General features: G+C 32.6%; 3 protein-coding genes across 5 annotated transcripts; 2 read left to right on the top strand and 1 right to left on the bottom strand.

The window, feature by feature from the left end:
- Positions 1–202: 202 nt before the first annotated feature.
- LOC129946506 (CTD nuclear envelope phosphatase 1 homolog) lies at positions 203–19,656 on the top strand. Of its 3 annotated transcripts, XM_056056718.1 has the most exons (6): positions 204–368; positions 879–1,100; positions 11,645–11,902; positions 11,968–12,150; positions 12,216–12,410; positions 18,469–19,656. In XM_056056718.1, exons 2-5 carry the CDS (start codon positions 1,002–1,004, stop codon positions 12,405–12,407), a joined length of 732 nt encoding a protein of 243 aa, XP_055912693.1. In that variant the 5' UTR covers positions 204–368; positions 879–1,001; the 3' UTR covers positions 12,408–12,410; positions 18,469–19,656. The 3 variants fall into 3 exon arrangements, with proteins under 3 accessions (XP_055912692.1, XP_055912693.1, XP_055912694.1); XM_056056717.1 differs by lacking the exon at positions 18,469–19,656 and having other exon boundaries at positions 203–368; positions 12,216–12,548; XM_056056719.1 differs by lacking the exon at positions 18,469–19,656 and having other exon boundaries at positions 11,654–11,902; positions 12,216–12,548.
- A 1,799-nt stretch (positions 19,657–21,455) lies between these two features.
- Positions 21,456–23,031, top strand: LOC129944025 (putative nuclease HARBI1). Its single transcript, XM_056053160.1, has 5 exons — positions 21,456–22,149; positions 22,221–22,324; positions 22,379–22,523; positions 22,581–22,715; positions 22,784–23,031. The coding sequence occupies exons 1-5, from the start codon at positions 21,858–21,860 to the stop codon at positions 23,029–23,031; spliced, it is 924 nt and encodes a 307-aa protein (XP_055909135.1). The 5' UTR covers positions 21,456–21,857.
- On the bottom strand, positions 22,929–24,487 carry LOC129946826 (uncharacterized). The gene is made up of 4 exons (XM_056057169.1): positions 24,138–24,487; positions 23,886–24,069; positions 23,496–23,824; positions 22,929–23,431 (listed from the first exon to the last, which is right to left on the bottom strand). Coding segments are annotated over exons 1-4 (744 nt in total). The 5' UTR covers positions 24,140–24,487; the 3' UTR covers positions 22,929–23,202.
- Between the last annotated feature and the right edge of the window lie 47 nt (positions 24,488–24,534).

The following is a 24,534-nucleotide window of genomic DNA, read 5'->3' as shown; positions in this document are numbered from 1 at the left end:
AAAAAGCTTATCTCAACTAAATACAAACAGATGTCGCTAAATATTTCATAACTTTTTTGCCACTGTGCCTGGAAGGGCTAGTGTAGCCTTCACCTTCAGTAATTAGACTTCGAACTCATCCGCCTTGGCAGCGCACACGCTCAACATAGCCCAATCACAACCAACTTCATGTGACAACTTCAAATTTCTCGCGAATTTTTTCGTCGTATCCGAATCTGTCAAAACGACGATAGATAAATTTAGAGTCCCCGAGACAACTTTTTCCGGGAGAAAAGTGCATATATCCGCTAAATTAAACCTAAATTTAACTCAAAAACAATCTCCGCCAATTTACAACAATCCTCCCAATCCCTCACCAAATCTAAATCGTTAGTGAAAAGTTAAAAAAAAAGAACTTAACAAAAAGAAAAACCACCAATGCGTGTTGTGTGTTGATTTTTCTTTTTCTGCTTATTTCATATTCATTCGCTTCGCATATATAACAAAAAAAAAGAAAAAAAGTTCAATCGACCAAAAGAAAAACTGACGGCTTCTCTTTTTTTGGCATTCATCCAAGAAAAAAGGGGGAACTTTTTTCAAAAAAGAAGCTACCCAAAAGAAGCATCACCATCATTACCACGACCATTCACATTCATCAAAATTCAAAAAATCATAAGCAACAGCAAAAATAAAAATAAAAAAAAATATAATTGAAGGCTAAAGATTCAAGATTGCTTCCATTTCATATTTCTCTTTAAGTCTTTCATCTTTCATCTAAACGCTAAACTTTACCTACTTGCTACTTTGCTAGTGCCACTACCGAGCTCTGCCTTCGTTTTGATTCGATTCGATTCGATTCTTTGATTTCTTGTTATATTGTATTATTTTCTTTCCCTCAGACTTGTTTTGGGGTCTGGATCTTAAATATTGAATAAAGTTTAAGAAATAACAAAAAAAAAAAACCTTTAGTGTTTTGCATCTTTCGGCAAAACGCGCGTTTATGAGGCATTGGTGTTATACCAATGTTGTCACTTCTTCAAATGAAATTCCGAGCGTTCTTGGTCGTAATATCAAAAGTATGGACGTGCATTTGTTTTATGTTCAATCGGCAAATCCGTGCTGTAAGTATGATTTTTTGTTTTTGTTGTTGTTTTAAATTATAATGTACATAGGTTGCAAATTTATGACTTGTTGTTTGTGTGTACCGTGTACCATGAACCGTGACCATGAGTTAAGAGGTTGATGGTTTTTCATAAATAATAGATAAAAGTATGCATAGTTTTGTATTGCCGCCGCCGCGTTTCAACCTAGAAAAATGTATAAACTCCTGCAGCAATGTCCTTGAGCAAATATAAATGGAGGGGTTATGTTTTCTTTTTTAAATAGTTGTAGATCTATGTTTTTATTTTAGCTTTTGATAAGTTTCGCTACTAAGAATATAGGAAATTGCTAAATGTAGGCTTTTGATTGGGTTTAATGTGATAAAATGTAATTTATACACAATTCGATGATAATAAAGTAGTCTGAACTGATAAAGCGCGGGATAGGAGAATATTGATAGCCAAACGCCTGTTTTTGATTAGATTGCGTATTTCTATAACTGAATAGGTAGGTAGGTATAACGTTTTAATTATTGCAATTCTGGTTAAGGCAATCTATAGGATTTATTATTCACTAGATATATGTAGGTACCTACCTGCCAACAAGATTGTATATTTTGTTTAAATCTTCTGAGGTTTTAATTCAAATATAGGGAACGTACAATTGAAATTTTTTTTTCTGTCGATAGTTTGTTCTTTTTATACAAAAAATGCATAACGAAGCATATTACTACGTTTGAAGTGCTCGATATATGACTATTCTTCTGTGATTAAATCATTTTTTTTTTTAAACACTGGGTTTTTTTTTATTTGCTATTGTTCTAAAAGATATTCAACAAATTTGTATTGACTTTTGGAGTGATTAATAGATTAAAGATAAATATCTTGACAAAATTCGAGAATGATAGAAAGCATAGAAATCTTTGTATACTTCTTAAATGTGGAAATACAACTCTACATTCACATTAATTAACTATTCATTGTCTTTTGTTTTCGTTAATAAACAATAGGGATGTCTTGGCAACTTACAAATAATTAAAGACATGATAAGGTCGTACGTACTTGGTCATAGAATATTATTATTTTAGCAAAAGAATAAACTTTTGAATTGCAACTTTAATAAAAATTCATCGTAAAAATTATTTATTATATTAACAATATGTTGTATACATTTTTTAAATTCTATTTAAAAAAAAATCTTCTGTAAGTCAGTCTACTAACAAAACTAAACTTACAGTTGTGTTCATAAAAATAGCAGTGCTCTCCAAATAAAACAAAAAGGCCTTCAATTTCAACGTTATAATATATTTCATTAAACTTCTAACAACAAACTAAAATATTTTATTCATAATAACAGAAAATACGTACTATCGAATTTTTACCGTTAGCTTTGTCATAGAAAAAACACCATTTTTTAAATATATGGCTGTTCATAAAAATAGCAGTGCATGACAAAGCACTGGATTTATTACGTAAGAAGTAAGAAAAACTGTAATAAGTTATATGAAAGTATAAAAATAATGTTAGCTTACAATTAGTTCTTTGTTGCATAACAATTTTTTTTATGATGCTTTGCATCTACGTGGCATCGAGTCCACTAAAACCTAACACTTACCGACTGGTATTGCGTTCCAAGAATCACGCACTGCTTCCCACAATTTTTTTCGAATTCTTGGGTTTTGCTTTATGAACTGCGTTCTTAACATCCCGCCACAAATGTTTGATGGGGTTAAGGTCGGAGGATTGAGCGATACACTCTATAACGGATAACTTTTTCTGCTGAAATCATGATTTAGCCTTTTTTGACGTGATTTGGGTGATAGCCTTGTTGGTATACCCAAACTAACTACATTTACTCTTCAGCACAAAGTAACATAACCTCCTCGACAATTTGCACATACTTGGTTGCTTCTCTTATACCCCCGATGGGATTATTAGGCCCTACCTAATAATATGAAAAGTAAGCCGATATCATAATTTTCCCTCCACCATGCTTCACTGTTTTAATAGTGCACCGTGGTTCGTATGCTTCATTTTAGGGCCTCACGTTTTTGGTTTATTTTGCCATTTTAAGGCGTTACCATTACCATTATTGCTGAGCAGCTTAGGATGTCTGGAATATTTTGGTAGGTTTTTCCCTCCAAACGCAGTTTTTGAATTGTTTCGGTGCAGTGTCTTGACCGTCCCATTGTTTATTTTTAAGTTAATATTTTTTATATACTAGTATGTTAAAAATACTTAAAATTAAAATAGTAAAATATTTACTTACCGAAAATTAAAACAAAATTGAATTTTTAACCTTCTTATTTATAAAATCAAAAGCACTGCTATTTTTATGAACCCTCTCTATATCCAGAGAGTTTGGAATAATGTGTGTTCACCGGGAAAAGTAGAGTATAACTTTAAGCTTAAAGTCTCTAATATGAAAACGAAAGACCGTTAGATGCAAGCAACATGTTAATTTTTTTTGTAAAAATTTCCGTTCTTAAAATAATTGACAATCTTATAAAATGTGATCAGCACTGCTATTTTTATGAACACAACTGTACATGTTTAGTTTAAGAAGAAGAAGAGTAGAATAGATTAGATTAAATTCTTTATTTCGATAATAAAATTACATTAATTTAAACTAAAAATATATAAGGACATGGCGTTGTTGCCGTATTTTTTAGTGATTTTTCTTAACAATTTTGAAAGATAACGGATAAATAATTTATTAACTTATATATTTATAAAAAAAGATAAATAAAACAATTTTGAATTATTTTATAATCCTTAAAGATATGTATACAATTTTGAAAAGATTTTAAACACAAAAAATATGAGTTTAAATAGCTCTATTTTTTTTTTTTTCATTTTTACATTCTCAGTGATTTGAGACTAAAACATCAATTTTGCCGTGATTTGAAACACAAAATCTTTAAAATAAACTTTCCCATTTTTTAAAAGAATTTTAGTATTTGAAAACAAGTTCAATTTTTTAGTGATTCGAGACTTAAAACATTAATTTTGCCGTGATTTGAAACACAATATCTTTTTTAAATAAACTTTCCCATTTTTAAAAAGAATTTTAGCATTTGAAAACAAGTTCAATTTTGCCGTGATTTGAAACACAAAAAATATTAAATTCTCAATCGCCATAACTGGATACATGACCGCTCAAAAGCTACTTCTATAAGCTAAAGCCTGTTTGCAAAATTTAAATAGATTCGTCCAACAACTCAGCCCGTTAAGAATGCCAATAAGTTGGTCCATAGACAAAAAGCTCTTGTAATATTGGACAAACTGCTATGAAATGATTTATATCCTTCAATTCTCTTCTTTTGCAATGAGTGCAAATTTGTGAGAGGTCCGATCTATGGGGGACAAAGTAGAGATTAAGGATCCCGACTTTAGCTTTAAAAATTGTGCTGATAGCTTCCGGAGTCATTTCATTACAAAAATAGTTTGAAGTTGATAATACGCTTGTATAATTTTAGCTATCAAAATCGCGAACATATTTTGCCATTCCTCTACATTATTTTCCCTTAAGGAGAGTACTATATCAACTCCTGCAGCAAGCGCGTTCCATTCTCTGAAGCGAGATGCATTTGTACGGGGCAGTCTTATCAACATCGTCTTATGAAGACCATTTTCTCTTTTTATAACCTTAGCTAAATAGTCAGAATGCTGTTTCAGATTCTGAATATATATCGGTGCTATTCCCGATTCGACATGTATGTAGGTGTAGCGTTAGGCAGTTCAAAAAGTATCTTTTTAAAGTCTCAAATTCCTCCATTTGAGCGTATTCAAAGGCTTGGACACCGTAACATAAGCAAGTATTTATTGGTGCATTGAAGACTCTGTACTTTGAAGAGAGGTCCATAAGTTGGTTGCTAAAAAAAATTGGGCCACATCAGGTTTAGGGCCAGTTTGGCTTTCCTAGTTTTCTCTTTCGCATGATTGCTAAAAGTTTCGCAATATTCTTTAAGTCTATTGATTTGCAGTTGTAAAGAAAATGGGTTTTTCCCCAAACGTACCAGATCATCTGCATATAGTAAAACTTTAATCAAAGGTACTATTTCACAAACCGCATCAATATAAAGTGCAAACAAAATAGGACTTAGAATACATCCTTGGGGAACTCCCGCCGCTGTCTCAAAACTTTAAGTTGTTGCCACCCCTACTAAGGCTTTCGTTCAACTCAGAAAGTTTGAATAAAAAAGTAAACATTTTTTTAGAAAAACCAAGAGAAGATAGTTTGTAAATCAATGCTTGTCGATTGACCGTATCAAAAGCAGCATTGAAGTCAATAAAGCAGCTGTAAAGCTTTTTCTTTGTCTCCAAATGTTGTCTTGCTAGGCTTGTTAGTGCAAAAATTTGGTCTACCGTTGAGAAACCGGATCGAAACCCAGCTTGGAAGATACTTAAGCGGTTGTTTGTGTCTATCCATGTCGTAAGCCTCTCGTAAAGAATAGAGTTTAAAATTTTTCTTAAAGAGTTAAGAATAGATATGCCTCTATAGTTTTCGGCAAGACTCCTTTCACCTCCCTAGAAAATAGCGTAAATAATGGCTGTGTTAAAGCAAATGGGTATGCAAGCATCATTATAAAGTTGGTTGAACCAGTCCCCAAGTAGTTCTTGAAGTAAGCAGTAGAATATTTGTAAAATTCCGTTGGGATTCCATCAACACCCGGTGCTTTGTTGTTCTTCATTGTTTTCAAAACTCTTTCTAGTTTAATGAAGGAAAATGGTTTTTTTGGCATGGCGTAACTAAACGATAAAAGAGACACATCTGCTGATAACAATCCTTTGAAGTAATCTACCAAAAGCTCAGCTCCGAGAGCATTATCATTCGAAGGAGTATGTTTACGCCCTCCTAACTATCTCACGTTATTCCAAACTGTTTTAGAGTCTCTGCAAAGCACTAAGTTTTTTTCAGTAATTAAAAGATATTCAGTCTTTTTTTAGGAACAAAGCTTTTTATATTCCTTATTAAAATGTAAGTACTGGTTTTTAAAAAAAATCAGCGTTAGTAGATCTCACTTAGCTTTACGCAGTCCTTGCCGTTCGATCAACAGCATTATCATTCGAAGGAGTATGTTTACGCCCTCCTAATTATCTTACATTATTCCAAAATGTTTCTGCAGTGTACTAAGTTTTTTGCAGTAGTTTAAAGATATTCAGTCTTTTTTGTCTTTTTTTAGGAACAAAGCTGTTTATATTCCTTATTAAAATGTAAGTACTGGTTTTTAAAAAAATCAGCGTTAGTAGATCTCACGTAGCTTTACGCAGTCCTTGTCAAACCATATATTTGCAACGTTAAATGTTTGCGATATTTCGAGTTCCTTTAGAGAAAGTAGCTTTCACTGCAATGGGTAAATGAGCAGAAAAAGTCGCAGCCAGAACCTGAAAACCTTCAATCGATATCAACCATTAGCCAGATACAGCACATATGTCTATAACCGACTGTCCTTGTCCGCTAATAAAAGTGATATTCACCCTCAGCGTCACTTTTGGAAAACCCATTCAACACGAAAGCTTTCCAAGAGGATAAGAAGAGTAACCCAAATTAATGAAACGTTAGTCTAATCCCTTGGTCACAAGGAGTAAGTGAAGCTGATGAGCTTAACTATTTTACCTGAGCAAACTCGTTCTATAAACAGTCACAAATTACCCATTGATAATTTAAATCAGATCGTTTGTAAGATTTTGAATCAATTTTAAAACATTGTAGGTATAAGATTTATTTAATCCCCGATTTTTTCGATACATTGAAATTCAAAAACTTTTATTCAAAGGGCTTTGTAAATATATAAAAAAAGTAAAAGCTAGGTTTTTGGGTGATAAAAGCAAAGCACATCAAAAACTGGTTTCCAGTCAAATACTTTTCAAAATAACTCTATCCCATTTTTCTAGGTCTAGCTTAACTCTGACGGTGTCTCAACCAAATCTCAAACGGCTCTCGAGTGTCGATCATCTCTTATGGAGATGACGCAGCAATTTAACATTCACCTCTGTTGGGTGCCGGGCCACAGATACACACAGGAAATTTTAGAGCCGATGAACTCGCTAAAAATGGAACCGTCATACCTATTTCACCTGAAAGGAAGAAGATATGTATACCGATAGCTACATGTAAACTTCTGCTAAAAGAAACAGCTTTTAGGATAACAAACTCTAGGTGACACAATTTACCAACATGCTCAGCCACAAAACTAATATGGCCTTCACTGGACCTAAAGCGCTCTAAAAACTTGTTATCTCAAAGCAGACTTCAAATTAGCTCCCTAATAGGTGTCCTTACGAGACACTGGCAGACACGCAATACGACTTGGTGTAGCCTCAAATGACTTCTGCAGGAGCTGTATGGACGAGGAAGAAGAGCAAAGAATCTTTCCCTTTCTCTACACTTGCCCTGCTCTTTCACTAAGACACAAACTTTATCTGGGAGACTACTCTTTTGATAATTCAAGTGAACTAGCTAACTTCTACGCTTTATAAAAAGCTCAAAATGGTTCGACAACTAAGAAGTAATTCTCTATATTCATGTGGTATCACAATGGGTCTTTTCTTTTGGCCTAAGTATGTGGATTCTGAATGCGCAGCCACTTTAACCTAACCTAACCTAACCTAACCTAGGACTAGCTTTAATTTATGTGGATAAAAATGGCTTAAACTTGAATGTTATAGTAAACAATACAAAAATATAAGGAGGCCTTCACCCCTCACTTTGTTCTTGTTTTGGAATTATTTTTAGTTATAGAGCTATTATGGGGATGAGTTTATAATTCTAAACTCTATATAAAAAACTTTCCAACGTTTGCGTCGATGAAATTTATCAGATTTTTTCGGTTTTCAAAATGGCTTTCTAATTTCTTTTTACTAAACAGAAGGTCCTCTAAGCCAGAGGAAGCAGATATTTTTTAGTTATCTGAGTGAACGTTGATTCCAGTTATAGGACTTTCTTCCAATGCTAAAATTTATTCTTTTGAAAATTATAAGAGATCTGAGAGAGAGGTCTGATGAGTGATGAACTAATTGAAATTACCGTAGTTTTCATTCAGTTTCTTTTTCCAAAATTCAAACCAACAATTTTTCTTGTAATTTAAGTTAACAGCAGTAGCATACAAAATTCACTTTCCTATTAATCAGTTTGAGCTGCAGATTGTTAAGCAGAAATGTATGAACATAAAACGAACGAAATGAACGAAAAAAAAAAAATTTTCCAAATAAAAATAGGACCTAATTTTGTTTTTTTTTGCTTATTTTAAGCTTTTTTAAATAGATACAACTTTTCGGAAATTTTCCCTTTAAATTTGTTTAGAATTTTTAATTTCTTTTTTCCGACGTTTCGAAAAAGTTTTATTTTGTATAGTTTGATAAATGTGAAAGTTATAATTTTTTTGTATGGACATAACATATTAAAGTTATCAAAAACAAATGCAGTTTCAAACTTTGGCATATTTGAACAAAAATCACTAAATTCGGTTTGATGAGGCCAAACTCATCACAGTTAAAAAATTGTATTCATTCTATTTAAAATAATAAACGTCCGCGAAAAGATAAACTTAAAATCTCAAGTTGTCTACTTTTAGCTTCTCCCGTTAGTTTTCTCTAGACCAACTATTGGAGAGAATCAAATGTAAAGAGTATCGTTATCTTTATCTATTTATGATCTGTAAAGTTCATTGCACTGTTAAAAAATTATGATACGAAATTTCCAAACACGCCTCGCAAATATTTGGTACAAAATTTTAAATAAACAAGAAATTAAGTTTGAATAATTTCACACAAAGCTGTTTATACGCTTAAGCCGGATGCGGCGAGAAAAAACATTACGAGATCGCATAATATTTATTAGGAAGCATCTGAACAAAAATATGCAGTTTTAGAAGTGAGTACTCTTGAGTGATTAAAAACATTGTCCGAAGTAGGTACCTATTAACATCTTGAGTATACTCTTAAGGCGGTAAAACATAGAGGGGGAGATTTAATGTTTGATTTCTATTTCCTTGTATGGAATGGGTCCAATCTCGTATCTTGCTATGTATATTAAGGAATACTATTGAACAATATTGCCTTTTATGTATGCCCTTTAAATGGATATTTATGGTTGACAATAGCCCCAAATATGCTTCAAATGTCGTAAAAGATCAGATTTCGGACGAAAAAATTGATTTTCTCAGCTGATCAGCACCAAGTCCCTACTTTGGCAAACAAAATTCAAAAATTCAAACGATCCTTGGATCCAAATAAAAGAATTTCGGTAGTTTACCCCACAAAGCAGATAACAAATGTAAGTAGCATGTTTACCAAGAAGATGCGAAGCTCCTTCAAAAATTTACATAGTACCAACCTAGTAAATTTTAAGAATTCTTTACTTTGACCTTTTTTTGTTTTTCCTGATTGTTGGTTTGTGCGCTATTTCTCTGTCTCCAAGTAATGTGATCATCAGTGCAATATACACAGCTGGTCAAAAAAATAGGTGCGTCCTCTTAAATTAGTAATATTATCGTTTTTAACAATAATTTCTGTATCTTATCCCAATTTTTGTTTTACTTACTTTAATAACCTACGAGTAAGTATCTTCCATTATTATCCAAAACTTTTTTAAGTCGTCACGGCATTGACTCTATTAACTTTCGGCATGTTTGCTGGGGTATGGAATACCATTCTCTTTGAACCACTTCCCACAATTTGTTTTTTTTTTAGTGAAATATTGATCAATAGGATTAAGATCAGGTGATTGTCTTGGCCATGGGACGGATGCTTGATACTTGACGGATACTTGTTTCTCTCCAAACCAATCTTTCACAAGACCTGCGGTATGTCTACGATTGTTTTTTTGGTGAAAGTACCAGCGCAGGGGCAAGTCTTCCTCAGAAAACGGTAACATGACATCTTCCAAAATATCACTATATCTGTATTTTGTTAAGATGTTATTCAAACGGAATATAGGGCCTACACCGTACCAGGAAAAACAGCCCCACACCATTATATTCCCTCTTGCGTGTTTAATAAATAGTTTTCGGCGTATAGCGGGGGTGGTAGTCCCTACCTTTTGGTCGCCTTAAATCGAGCCCAGAATCCGATAAAAACAAATTTACTTTTGTTTCATCACTCCACAAGATATTTCGCCATTTTTGTACGCCATCTTGTTCGTTCCAATTAGCATGGTTTAAGGCAAATCTTTTTCTGGACCTTATATTGCTAGCCCTAAGAAATGTAACTTTGCCGGTGATTCTTCCAGGGATATTCGAGTTCTTAAGCCTTCTTTAGAGCGTGCACTGACGGCATTATCAATTTGAGCACCTATAGTCCTTGACTAAATAAAAGGATTAGATTTAGCTAGAAATAGTATTAGGCGGTCAGTGGTAGCTGATGTTGTTTTCGTCCGTTTTTTCGCGTATTTCTCTGGGCTTTCTGAGCATTTGTTATTAAATTTTGAGATCTGCCTAGGACCTCCGCAATAAATTTGTAGGTCTTGCCCTCATCTCTAAGTCGACGAACTAATTTCCTTCCTCTGGCGAGTAGTGGACTTTACGACCCATATTCAAACAGCTATGAATGAAAAACTATTGTTTGAAGCTAAAAAAATGATTTTAAACAACCCACCTCAAGAGTTCATGCCATAAAATAAAGAATATTATAAGAAGCTTGGATTTTATTTGGAGCACACCTATTTTTATGGCCAACTTCTAGAACACACAGAATCTTATTTCAAATAATTTATTTGCTTAGCATTACATTACTTAAATGCAAAAAGTTTAGCACCCTCAAAGAGAGAATAACTGTTCTTTCTTTTAAAAAAAATTTGGTTGTATTGCTTGCATTCAAAACAACCGCTAATCAGCAACAAGCAACAAGTCAAGAATGCATATCAAAAAAATTCTCACACCTATTTTTTTGACCAGCTGTGTTTATGTTTTTCAATTGAATTGAAAACTTTATGTTCCAATTTTTGTTTTGAAATATAAGAAACGCAGAACTTAAGTTTAAAAGTCAAAAATAACAGAAATTCAATCGTTTATAGGGGTGTACCCTCAAAACATTAACTTCTTAGTTCTGAGAAACCAATTAATGGGTTTAGACTAAAGGCCAAGGTACATAAAACGGAATTTCTGTATCAAATTGATTTTTTTTTCTACTTAATCAATATCTAAATTAATACTTTTTTGAGATTAGAATGTGGATTTTTAAAGCTTACTCTAAGGCAGGTAGAAAACATAACAAACCTAGACAGAAATGAGTAATAGATACAAAGAAGTTGCAGTTACTTATCCTTTCAGTTAATTCGACCGATTCAAAGGTCACAATAAGAAAAAAGACTAATAATACCACTTTTTACTAACTTGAAATTTCATGACAAATATTATCATTAGGAGGGAGCAATTTCCCCTTTTTTCTATCTATTATTCTTAATATCAGATTGGTCACGGGATAGTAGGTATATTTTAATTTCTCAATATTGTTATAAGATTTTTTATAAAAACCTCTATTTATTTATACAATTGAATGAATGTTGCAACAATAATAATTATAAAAAATACATATTCTTAAAAATCTGATATGAGCCTCTTTAGTTTGTACAGTATCAACCAGTGAAGTATGAGCTCTTCCCACTATCGCCGGTGTCGCGGCATCGTCTCAGTATTGTCCAAAGGAAAACCCTAGTACTTGATCTGGATGAAACTCTGATACACTCGCATCATAATGCTATGCCAAGAAATACAGTCAAGCCAGGAACACCGCACGATTTCACAGTTAAAGTAACAATTGACAGGCATCCGGTTCGATTTTTTGTGCACAAAAGGCCACATGTGGACTTTTTTCTCGATGTGGTAAGTAATTTTACATCACAAAAGATTAACTTCTTTAAAAATTAATGTTTAAATATTTACAATAGGTGTCACAGTGGTATGATTTAGTGATATTTACAGCAAGTATGGAAATTTATGGTGCAGCTGTTGCCGATAAATTAGACAATGGCCGCAATATACTTCGCCGGAGATACTATCGACAACATTGTACACCTGATTTTGGTTCATATACCAAAGACCTGTCAGCTATATGTAACGATTTAAATAAGGTACATATTATGATTTTATCAGTTGCTTTTGTTTTTTATACTTATTTGAGAATATTTGCTTTTAGATATTTATCATAGACAATTCACCAGGAGCATATCGTTGTTTTCCAAACAATGCAATACCAATAAAAAGCTGGTTCTCAGATCCAATGGATGTTGCGTTGTTATCGTTATTACCACTTTTGGACGCTTTAAGATTTACAAATGACGTTCGTTCAGTTCTTTCGCGAAATTTACATTTACATCGTTTATGGTAGCAGGTTCGTACTTTAAATTCAAATTATTTAAGTAGTGTAAGTAGTAATTAATTAATTAAAGAATTAAAAAACAAAACAAAAACAATGTAAAATTCTGAAGTTAAAGTAAAATTTTATTGTAAAATGAAGACAAAAACATAACCTTGGTAGTTTTTCTTTCTTATTATAGTTCGCAGCATTTATTTATTAAGTTTTTTTTGTTTAAATCATCACCTGAATACAAAAATTAGCAATCTCATGCGGCTAATGAAGGGAAGTGAAAAAAAAGTTTGTATTAGGTTTTTCACTTATTTAGGTACACACATATATCCAAAGAGCACTATGACGATCTCGTTAAAGTAAAAGTTCGGTAAGAGCTTTTTTCTATTCTACTCTAGATAATAACTGATGATATTTAACTATCCCACTCGTAAAAGGGATTTAGCTAGAATTTTCGAAAAATATTTGTTTCTTTATCTTAAATGGTCTCCCAGTACGTCAAAAATGTACTCCCAAAATATTATGCTTGGTTTTCGAATTTAGGTTTTACTGATTTGCTACTCCTCAAATCTTCAGATGTGTTTATATCAACTTGGAGAACACATTCTCTCTGGAACTACTTAGGACTTTTGTTTATATTAATCAGCTCGTAGACCCTTACGTGAACGAAAAAACGCTTCACAGGCGCTTTTCTGAAATATTATCCGTAATGAAATCCCGAATTATTTTGTAGTATTTCTGAAAAAAAAAAAATCACCAAAAAGGTAAGAATTCCAATGTACATTTTTTTTATAATAATGGGAGTTTCTAAAATCTAGAATTTAATGGCAAATCCTTTGATTTTTGCCAACGACAGGAGTTGTAGGAGATATCATCCAGTGCCGAATACCGGTGCATTGTTATAACATTTTCACGAATAAATAGTAAATAAAGTATATAATGGTAAAATTAAATGTTTTCTTTCATTGCAATACTTTAGATTCAGTGGAGTGAGTTGAGTCCTCTATAAAAAGTTCTAAAGTCTAGGTCTATCTATTTGGTGCAATTTTTCATTGCTTTTTCGAATTTCTACATCAACATTTAAAACTCTAGGAATCTAAAAATTTGATCGTATGTTATGGAAAATGTAATGCTCCAACATTCTGAGTAGTATTTGCTTGAAAATGGGTATTTTGACACATGGACCAGGTGTAACACCGGTTGTATGATAGCTAGTGCAATGGTGTGTCACGGTACTGCCCCACTAAGAGTAATTCTTGTTTTCAAAAGGGCTTTCTCAACTTAGCCGTTCAGATTCCACAAAAAACTGTAGGTCAACTCCATTCCTGACATGAATTGCACAAAGGAATGGTTTAGAGTTGTTAGTCACTAGGCCTATTTATTTATTTATTTTTATGGGAACAGTTAAGGGTCATCCATACAGAATCTGTTAGAGGTTTTAGATCGAAATCGAATCCCAAAGAACTACAAAACTATGCTATGTGATTTTATTTGGGATTAGACTAGAGGCGATACCATTGGAAAATCCGGTGACATGGTTAAATATATTTTTATAACATTGGTTTTAGTGTAAATGCGGAGTATGCAGACTACTTATGCTTGTACGTAACTATATTATGTAAATGAAAAGAGAATTCAATATATACTTCATTTATACTTAGTGTTGCCACTATATAACATTTCCTTTCCCTAATTCGGATATCTCCTTGCCTTGTTTAATCGACTGCGACGCCTTAGCTCATATTGTCGAAGTGTAGGTTTATAGCCCTTATTACGAGAAGCGAATTGAACTTGCGACTGAAAACGAACGTTTTTGAAATCACTCATTTCGTGAATACCATTTCAATATTCATTTCAAAAGCCAACTTGTTTGGAAACAGAGATGTTAACCCCTTTAAAGGTCGAAATTCACCCATCTTAATTTTGCTATATATTGGATTTATCAAACGTTCGCTTTAAGTCGAACGTTCGATTCGCTTCTCGTAATAAGAGCCTATATCTTATTGCCTGTTATCTGACGAGTACGTGATCCAAATCTGTGTTTCTTTGCTCGGACTTTGCTTCTGTCTTGGAAATTATCTTTTCAGAAAACTTCTTCATCTGGTTCAAATGTCTTTTCCAAACGTGATTAACATCAGTAGTTATCAAATAAGTCTCCTTTCCAACCTTCTTTTCCACGACTGCTACCGACCACATTTTGCCGCTTCGATCTTTGACCAATGCTGGCTCACCTTCAACAAACATTTTGCGATCACGTTGTATTGGCTTGTCCTCGTAATTTGTCAGTGTTTTAACGCTGCCGTTAACTTCTGGCCTTAAAAGATCCAATCTCATATGTAACCTCTGCTTAAACATCTCTGAAGCTGGTGACAAGCCTGTTGTAGTATGCTTTGCCAACCGATGGTGGAACAAATATCGCGCCAGAGCAATTGCTACCGACTTCTCTCCACCTAATAAAATTGTCTTTACTGCCAACTTAAATGACTTCACATTATTATCTGTCACCAAAGTTATTGGCAACCCAAATCATGCAAACGTTTCATAAAACTTCTCAATTGTTGACTTCGCTACGATACTGTTCATCGGATAGATCTCTACCCATCTTGTTTTGACGTCTACGATGACGAAGAATTGCCGATTCAAAAAAGGTACCGCAAAATCGGCATGTAATATCTCCCTAGGTTCTGTTGCTTCTGGAAATTTGTTTGTTTTGGACATTCCTAAATGCGCATCATGGAGTTCTTCGAGTACTTGCGATTGCAGTTGTTCTGGTACTATAACACGGAAGCCTCACATAACAACACCGTTGATGATTTCAAGTTCGTTCCTTCTTAGCCAGTACGGTTTCAAGTCGTCACTCATATTTTTAGTTCTCCATTCCGTTTTAATCTTGAACACTTCCGTCAGCATTCGATCTTTCTGGGTAAGCTCTTGAATGATACCAAAATCAATTAATTTTACTTCAATCCCTAATATTCCCTGGTCGGCAAAATTAAGTTTTTTTCTTGCCCACATTTTAAATCATTTTGCCATCTTATTTGGTTTCTCAAAACTATCATAGTATCATTTTATACATTTTTATTTTATTCTTTATGAACTGTTGCGAAACCTCAAAATGAATGATCCTTTCATGGTTTAAAAAAACACTTTTTCGAGTTTACTTCGAATCCGAACTATTAAGCTTAATCTCAAATTTAAAACATCTTTTTTCAGCATTATTTGTAAATTAGTTTATGATATTTTAAAATTTTGACTCAATAACCTTGTTAAGCCGACGGATTTGTTACAACAGTAAAAATAACTTTCAAATCTTTGTATCCATTTTAGCATAAATTGAGTGTTTCAGAGTTTCTTTAAGATTTATGTACGACAGATGAAATCTAACAACTTACACAATATTTGTCGAAAATTTTATAAAATACTTTTAATATTTAAATTGAGTATTGAAGATAGAAATTAAATATTTGGAAAACCATCACTAATTTCTTTGAAAAGAAAAACACCTAATTCATGAATTTAGATAGCTTTCAAAAGACTTATATATGTGTTTTATAGTCGGATTTTAAGTAAGGCTATCAAAATCCACCAGCAAAGTATAATTTGAAAAAAAAACCTTGTCAACCAGTGTTATCAATTTATTCTGTTCTCTGGAAATGTGTGAATTAAACTCAATGTTTCCAAATCTGTATCGCTTGCGAAATAACAGCAAAGCTAGGATTCCAATCAACTAGAAGACTGCTCTAGTTTTGAATGGCCACTATGATAATGTGATATTGATCAGACTTATAACGAATTTCATAGATATAAGAAAATTAAACGAAACCAAAAAAAAAAAACTACCACCAAATACGTTCTTATACAACTTTACAATATCCTCTTTCTTAACAGTACTATGTTTCGCATTAATTCAATTTTATTAAATTGCAGCCTAGCATTCGAGTATTTTTTCAAACCTTATTTAACCTTAATTGGTATTCGACTTTCTTTAGGCAACGAAAATTCAAGTCAGACGAATTGTGACAGTGTCCGCATAGAGGGGCCTAGTGTGTCAAATATTAACGACTTTTAGTCCAACGCGTATCGCATAGAAAGGACAGTTTGGGTCATCAGTTAGATGCTGGCTTAGCTTTCTAAGACGCACCCTTTAGTCGATTTTTATCGAAACAACATTAAATTACCTACACCAATGTGCTTTAAATTATTTATAATTTTTTAGGTATGTGTAGAATAACATGAAATAAGTTAAAACTTTCATAAAAATCCATCTATTCTTTAAACATGTACAAAAATTAACTTAAAACGTTAAACATGAAATGGGAACAAAAACAACAAATATGAAACTTTAATCGAGCTGTTATCAAAAGTTAATTTTCGAAAACTATGTCTCTTTTGCTGGGATACTGGCAAAACATCTGTTTTCACTTCAAAGTTGCAGATAATGCCGAAGATTTAGTTATTGAAGATCGCTCTGAAAATGCAGTCGGTGACGTAGACGCAGAAAATGAGAATAGTTACACCAATGAAGCTCGAAACGTTCGTGAAAGAATTGCAGGATTATTTTAAATACAAAAAACTTTATTTCGATTTCAGTCTTTTGTATTAGGACACTTAATGGTTACACAAATAAATAAATAAAATTAGATCACTAATAACAGCCATAGATACTTCTTCATTTTGTGTGTTTTAAAAAAAAAAAATGTATGCATCGAAGAGTTTTTCGGTGACCTTACCAAGTTCCACATCTATAAGTTTTTTCATCAACTCTAATTTCTGCAGCATTATGTTTTCCAGGGCGAGATTGTATCGACGATTTTCTTCGTATATTTGTTTTTGTCTGTCTTCGGTCTTCTGCAGATATCTATTCATACGATGGAACTCTTATTTCATGTCGTCCAGCTTAGAACACAAATCAGCAAAAAACTTTCAAAGACTTCGTTTTGCTTTTGAAGCAGTTGAACCGGAGTGTCCTTTATTCTTTCAGATCGCTGCTTCTCCACCAAATGTTCTTCATCTTCATAAATAGAGCTCATTGTTATGTTATTGTTTGATGTTGAAGTCGTCTCTGCCACATCAGACTCCTCAATACGAGTTTTATTTAGTCCAAACACCTTGGCCTTGATTCCATTCACTGACTGGCTTAGCGAGGTAATTCTAATGATAGCTTCTTCAAATTCTGATATTGGAATTGAATTATTATCGTTGAAACCGGACTCCTTCCTTTTTGTTTCGATTTTAACAAACTTCTTTTTGGTTTTATTTTTGAAATCAGCCCAGACCTTGAACACGACAATTTGTTATCTTATACTTCACTTATTTTATTAACAAACCTTTTTCCATGTAGCACCGTCTTTAGATGGAGGCCCATGGCTGTTGAACTTCACGGCAGCAACTCCAAAACCGGTCAACATCTATACGGTTTAAAGAAAAACCCTTTGCTGCCTCCGGATTCTCCTCCATCAACTTTATCAGGACTTCTTTTTGCTCCCTATTGGGCCAATTTGAATGTGACTGTGCCCTTTCGTTTACTTATCGTATAAAAATTGTAAAATAATAATAAATAAATAAAATAAAATATCTGAACGACACAAAAATGACATTTGATTCGAATCATTCGAAAGTCAAAGTTTTGAGTTTACTAAGTTTTTTTTTTAAAAATGAACTTTCGATTGAATCAGCAAACTTTCGAATCGATCGAATAACTTTCGATAGAAAACGAATTTCAAAATAAGGATCAATATAGGATTCTAGATCAAATTATTAAAACAGCTAGATTCTAATTTTCACTTTTCACATTATGAAAACGTAATTGAGGAATAGAGGACAATTTCCTTTCGATGCGATTAAATTACCGTCTTTTAAAACTGACAAAAGCTCCTATCATGTCCTTCTATGGGCTTGAATGATTTGGAGAATTTTTAAAAATCTATCCATTTAAAACGTCACTCGGTTTCTAGAATCTTGTTATTAGATACAAAACTTTTTTTTTGAAAAAAATAAAAACATTTTCTGTCTTAGCCAAAAGTAATTGTTTGTCTTCCCAACGTATTTAAATTTATGCAATGGTTTTTATTTTTCTTTTCAGGTTAACAAATTAAAAATTTGGTGCTGTGACACTTAAACGAATTTTCGTTTTTTTTTATTTTTTTAAAGCTAAGAATGATAATATATAAAAAAAAAACTTAAAAAATAATTTTTGTTCGTATTTTTAAACAATAAAAAAAACATAATTTTTATTTTTAAACAATACATTGCCGTTAATGTTTATTTTACACATAATTTTGTTATTATTATTAATTAAAAAAAGAAAAATTGTTTATCAAATAAATTTATTTTCGATGTAGTATATTTTTTTGTTTGGGCATTCTCATGTTTCAAACATTGACTTTATTTCTTTTTTTGATTTGTTGTATTTAGTTGTTCTTTTATAATGTTGTATGTTAATGTATACAAAATAATAAAAATATATTAAGAGTATTTACAAAACAACACAAAAGAAAAAATGTTTACTTTCGAATAACAAAAAAAAAAAAAGAAACAAAAACAAATCAACAATAACAAAAATGTGTAAGAATATTTATTTACAAGAACTGTTTTTTGATTGAGGTGTAACTTTAACACATAATCATTTAATTATATTATAATATTAATAAATATACATATATTTATATGTATTTATATAAATTCAATTAATTTTAAGCCAAGGAAATCGAACAGAAAAGTTAAATAGAAACTCGGTTAAGTATGGATTCACTGGTTTGACAATTTTGTAAATATTGTTTTGTTTTTATTTTTAATAAAAAAATATCTTCATTTTTGTTTGTTACTTCATAATTTAATAATGTGTTTCTTTTTGTTTGTTTTCATTTAGAACTTCAAATAAATAAAAAATAAAACAGCAATAAATCATTTAATTGAATCTAGTTAGAATTTAGCAAAAAAAGCGATACAAAAGGGTGTTAAGATTATCCACAGTTCGACTGTGCTGACTTAGAACAATACAAACAAACAAAAACACACACACATAAAAGTTATAAATAAATACAACACACTTACAATAAAAAACAATAAATTATTACCAAAAAAAAGAAAAACAATAAAATAATTAGTGGTAAATTGAGAAGTTTTAAATTTGTACTCTTGTATTCAATCGATTAAGTGAATGGAAATCAAATGCATTGTTAAAGTATTTTAAGACAGAAATTCCGAAAAAAACATGAACAAAAATGTTGTACTAAAGTATGATAGTAAAAATTATATTTAAAAAAACAAACTTATATTATTATTAAAATTATATTGATGAAGCAATGATGAATTCAACAACAACAACAACAACCCAAACTCCAAAGAAACAATGCTATGTTTCCTAAGAATGAAAAACAAAAACGAAAATAAAAGTAAATAAATAAAAAAAAAACAGTATGATTTTAAATCATATGAAAATATTATGTTTTACTTTTTTAAAACAATTTAGTTCCAATTTTATGAGTGACCAAGATTTGAAATAATTGATACAACAGCAATAAATTTAGGTGAAGAGCTAACTTGTTTTTTTTAATAGGAAAAAAAACATAGGCCTTCCGGAGGTTCACCATCGGAATGGGATCTATTCAATAAAGTCCACACAATTGTTGGTGGACATACAATTCAAATGTAAGTTTCCGGAATTACAAAGCCAACCCAACTGCAGAAAACCGGAATAAGTTCAAACAAGCTAGAAAGACCTGTAACGGACATATACATTTGTAAAAAATGTGCGTAAGACTACGTCTTCGTCGGTTCCGACGCTTGTTTCCAATGACACTCCCTATGCAAGCTCGATTGATAAAGCCAATTTGCTTGCAGCACACTATGCTGTTAATTCGATACTGCCAGTGAGTGACATTACTTCGCCTGAACTTGAAAGCGTTAACGATTCTATGGGACGAATCTTCTTTCGCACTCGTTCAGTTACTAGAGTACTTAAAAATCTTGACATTCACAAATCCGCTGGCCCGGATAGTATCCCCGCTATTGTTCTGAAGAGGTGTTCTTCAAAGCTGGCAAAACCACTGCGTAAGCTTTTCCATCGCCGCTATTGTTCTGAAGAGGTGTTCTTCAACGCTGGCAAAACCACTGCGTAAGCTTTTCCATCTGTCCTATTACTTTCCGAGTGGATGGGAAACTGCATTTTTTGTCCAGCCTGTCCCTAAAAAAGGCGAATCCTCCTCACCATCTAACTATCGTCCAATTGCACTTACATCCCTTCTTTCCAAGGTCATGGAAACGCTGATCAATTTTCAGCTTAAGAAATATCTTGAAGAACGAAAGCTTCTTAATGACCGGCAGTATGGCTTTCGTTGTAATAGGTCCACTGGTGATCTCATATGGTTTGTCTCACCGAACAGTGGAACAAATCCTTACATCGTTTTGGAGAAAGTAAGATTATTGCACTTGATATTTCAAAAGCATTTGATAGAGTTTGGCATCAAGCTCTCTTATCGAAAATTCGTGCATTTGGTATTGATGAATCCCTTCTTTGTTGGGTTAGAAATTACCTTTCAGATTGAAGTAGTATTGGACGGGTTCAAATCTGATATTCACAAAATAAACGCTGGTGTGCCCCAGGCTCTCCGACGCCCTTCCTCATTTTTATAAATGATCTTTTGTCTGAAACTTCTAACCCACTAAATTGTTTCGCGGATGACAGTACCCTCAGCTTTTCATATTCGTTTTTAGATTCTCATCCTTGTTCTTCGGATGTGGACTACCAACGGCAGCGTATGATAAGCTCTTTAAATTCAGATCTTGACAGCATTGTTCAATGGGGAATCAAAAACCGTGCAGAATTTAATGCTTCGAAAACTCAATGCTGTCTACTGTCGCAAAAGCGTATTTTGCTCGATGGGAGAAGACGGTGGAGTGAGAGCTATACAAAAGCACCACTTCACCATGCGTCGCGACGTTGCGTTAGTCGATATGTTGCGTTATGTAGATATGTAATGTGTATATACAGTCCCGGGCCATATTATTAGACGCAATTTAGATTTTATGCAAAATCTAAATCTCCAGTTATTTTAATCAGGGGGGTCATTCCGTAAAACGATTATCGTTAGACGATATCGTTTCGACGATAGTCTCACTTCACGTAAGACGATAATCGTCAAAGCGATATCGTCAAAACGATAGCGTTTGCACGATAGCTAAATAGGTATCGTCTGTCATTAATTTCCAAATTCAACTAAGCAAATTGAAGTCAACATGTTTCGACGTAATTTACTTTTGTTACAAAGTGAAAATGAAAACTCAAAAAAAAAACAATTAATACGTTTACGAAGACAATTAAGAGATGAATCAGACCCTCTTTCTGTTCCAACCCATAGGTAAGCATTTTATTTTATATACAAACGAAAATATGTACATATTACTTGTAAAATAATTTAACAAAATTGTAGTTTTATTCAACGTTTTCGCATTTCAAAAGAGGCCTTTATAATGATACTGGAAACAATAAATTTGCCAGACGGTAGTCGTTCTACATACATACCTTCAATATTAAGATTTGCTATAACTATTGAGACTTTGGGTGGCGGAGGGTACCAATGGTTAACAGGCAACGATTTTGGACTCGCTCTTGCACAAAGCACATTATCCAAAATAGTTTCGGAAACAACAAATGTTATGGAAGCCAAGCTATGTCCCCTGTGGATAAAATGGAGTCTATCTGGGGAAAACGAAAAGTCCGAAATAAAGCAATGGTTTTATCAAAAATTTTCAATACCAGGAGGTTAAGTATAGAACGAATATTGACAAAAACCATAAATTGCAAATAGTTATTCATTGAAGATGTACTTATAGTTGTAGGTTGCATAGATGGCACACATTTTTATTTACAAAGACCACGGGAAGACGAACAAATATTCTTTAACAGGAAGGGAAAACACAGCGTAAATGCAATGGTTGTAAGTAATACTGAAACAACGATATGAAAATCTATTAATCGATTTTGTTTTAAGATTTGTGATCATAAAATGAGGATAATGGCAATTAATGCTAGATACGGTGGATCTGCACACGACTCATTCGTATGGAAACATTCAAATGAAAGACAATTTTTCGAAAACACTTTTAATGTACGAGAGCATAACTATTGGCTTTTGGGTAAAAAAACAACACTTCATACGTTATAAATAACTCATTATAACCAAAATTTTGTAGGTGATAGTGGATATCCATTAGAACCTTGGTTGCTTTCACCATATAGAAGCTCATCCGATGAAACGAAAAGTCATTTTAATAATGTTCATGCAAAAGCTAGAAATGTAATTGAACGTTGTATCGGTATTTTGAAAGGTAAGCAATATGGGAAATTACAAATTAACTTATTTCAAGACATCAATACACATTTTTGGAATCCTCAGGTCGATGGAGAATTCTCTTGGAGGAAAGAAAGAGTTGCTACGAACCGATAAAAATTGCTACCTTTGCAAATGTTTGTGCTGCTCTACATAACATATGTATATATTATAATGTTGAAAATGAGAACATTTTAATAGAGGACTTCCCTAGCTATGGATTGAGCGAATCGCAAATATCAAGTGAAAACAATGCAATGAAGCAATTAGCAATTAATATAAGAGATGATATAAAAAATTCGTTTTTGACATGATTATTTATTATTATTTAAATATATTTATACTAGGTATATTTCTGAAAAAAAAAAATTAACACACAAAAACAACTGCATAAATTAGCATACATAACTAGAAACTAAACACAAAAATTCTATAGTTTAAGCAAAAAAAAAAAATGAATTCAAATATAAAATTAATCACACAACTTAAAAATATCCTTTCTGCAATTGCTTTTCTGCAATGTCGTTGCGTCTTTCCAGTTGTTCAATGACTCTGGCTTGGAATATTGCATCTTGCTCATTTCTCTCTCTCAAAATATTCAATAATTTATCCTGAAAAATTGAATCATTTTCAATTTGAGCATTCAGTAACTCGTTTGTATCCTTCTGTTTTCGGCGTTTAGGGGTACTGGCTGCCACGAAGGGGGTTGAATATCTATATTTCATAGGAAGAACAATATTTATAATGTAGAAAGTTAACAAAATTTTACGAAACCAACCTTTTCCTGTTTTGTACAGGCTCATTTCCTGGGGAATGCTGTGGACTTTTGACTATTTTTGAATCCGAGGAAGATGGGGCTGTCGATGGTGCTGCTGATGCTAACGCCGATGCAACTGACAGAGTTGTTGCGGCTGTGGATGGGCTTGGAGCTCCAAAAGAAGGGCACTTCAATCCGGATACTGCCTTCCGAATTGATGTCAACTGAATTATTTTTTCATCATCCTCCGTAATTTCTACTTCTTCGAATGGCCCACCTCCGGTTTTTTGCATGGACAACAAATTTTGGCTCAGTTTTTTCTTGGCTCGATATTTGTAATCAGTCCACACCTATGTATGTACATAAAATATTTATAAAACAAGTTATTTACACAATCAACATCATATTTACCTTCCTCCAACCAGCAATGTTTTTCATAGGTGGGCCATTCGAATTTAAAATCTCAGCCAATTCGGCCCACAACTTATTTAGGTCCGCCTTCCCTTGTAAAGAATTAGGTTTATACCCATTGGCCAAGGAAGGATGCTCATCCATAAATTTGATACACATTTGGAACTGATTTTGTGTTACTGACCTATGTATTTACAAAATTATATATTTAGATTTATCAATTTAAAAACATATCATACAAAAAAAACTTACATTTTGAAACAAGAGTTTTATCATCAGCGGCAACAAATAAAAACACTAAAAGTAACAGTAACAATAAACTTCACAAAGTAATTAGCATGTTTGGTAACATGACATTTTTTACAAATTTTCAAAATTTCTCATAGAGAAAAACCAAGTTTAATAACATTTTCAAGTTATCGAACAAGCATTATCTTTCGTTGAGTTCATTTTGACATTTCAGTCATACTGAACGATCTTATACCGAAAACGATTGACGAGACGATAGCGATAAAGTTACGTGAAGCAAATTATTGACGATATCGTTAATGATAATCGTTTTGACGATTATCGTTTCGAAAATTACGGAATGACTCCCCAGGTTTTCGAATATTGTAATGCATTTAAATTATTTTGTATGCAGAATATA

The sequence above is a fragment of the Eupeodes corollae genome, chromosome 2 (genome assembly GCF_945859685.1).
Source record: "Eupeodes corollae chromosome 2, idEupCoro1.1, whole genome shotgun sequence".
Lineage (NCBI taxonomy): Eukaryota > Metazoa > Arthropoda > Insecta > Diptera > Syrphidae > Eupeodes > Eupeodes corollae.
Note: the sequence above shows the minus strand (reverse complement) of the source record. Positions and strands in the feature narration are given on the sequence as shown.

Excerpts from the sequence above, each read along its gene's own strand:
- LOC129946506 (XM_056056718.1), top strand. The coding sequence starts at position 1,002 with ATGTTGTCACTTCTTCAAATGAAATTCCGAGCGTTCTTGGTCGTAATA. Across the intron at positions 1,101-11,644 it reads TCAATCGGCAAATCCGTGCT|TTTGTACAGTATCAACCAGT; the intron begins GTAAGTATGATT and ends GAGCCTCTTTAG. Across the intron at positions 12,151-12,215 it reads TATGTAACGATTTAAATAAG|ATATTTATCATAGACAATTC; the intron begins GTACATATTATG and ends ATTTGCTTTTAG.
- LOC129944025 (XM_056053160.1), top strand. The coding sequence starts at position 21,858 with ATGATACTGGAAACAATAAATTTGCCAGACGGTAGTCGTTCTACATAC. Across the intron at positions 22,325-22,378 it reads ACAGCGTAAATGCAATGGTT|ATTTGTGATCATAAAATGAG; the intron begins GTAAGTAATACT and ends TTTTGTTTTAAG. Across the intron at positions 22,524-22,580 it reads GCATAACTATTGGCTTTTGG|GTGATAGTGGATATCCATTA; the intron begins GTAAAAAAACAA and ends AAAATTTTGTAG.
- LOC129946826 (XM_056057169.1), bottom strand. Across the intron at positions 23,825-23,885 it reads ACATTGCTGGTTGGAGGAAG|GTGTGGACTGATTACAAATA; the intron begins GTAAATATGATG and ends GTACATACATAG. Across the intron at positions 23,432-23,495 it reads CCTGTACAAAACAGGAAAAG|ATATTCAACCCCCTTCGTGG; the intron begins GTTGGTTTCGTA and ends TATGAAATATAG.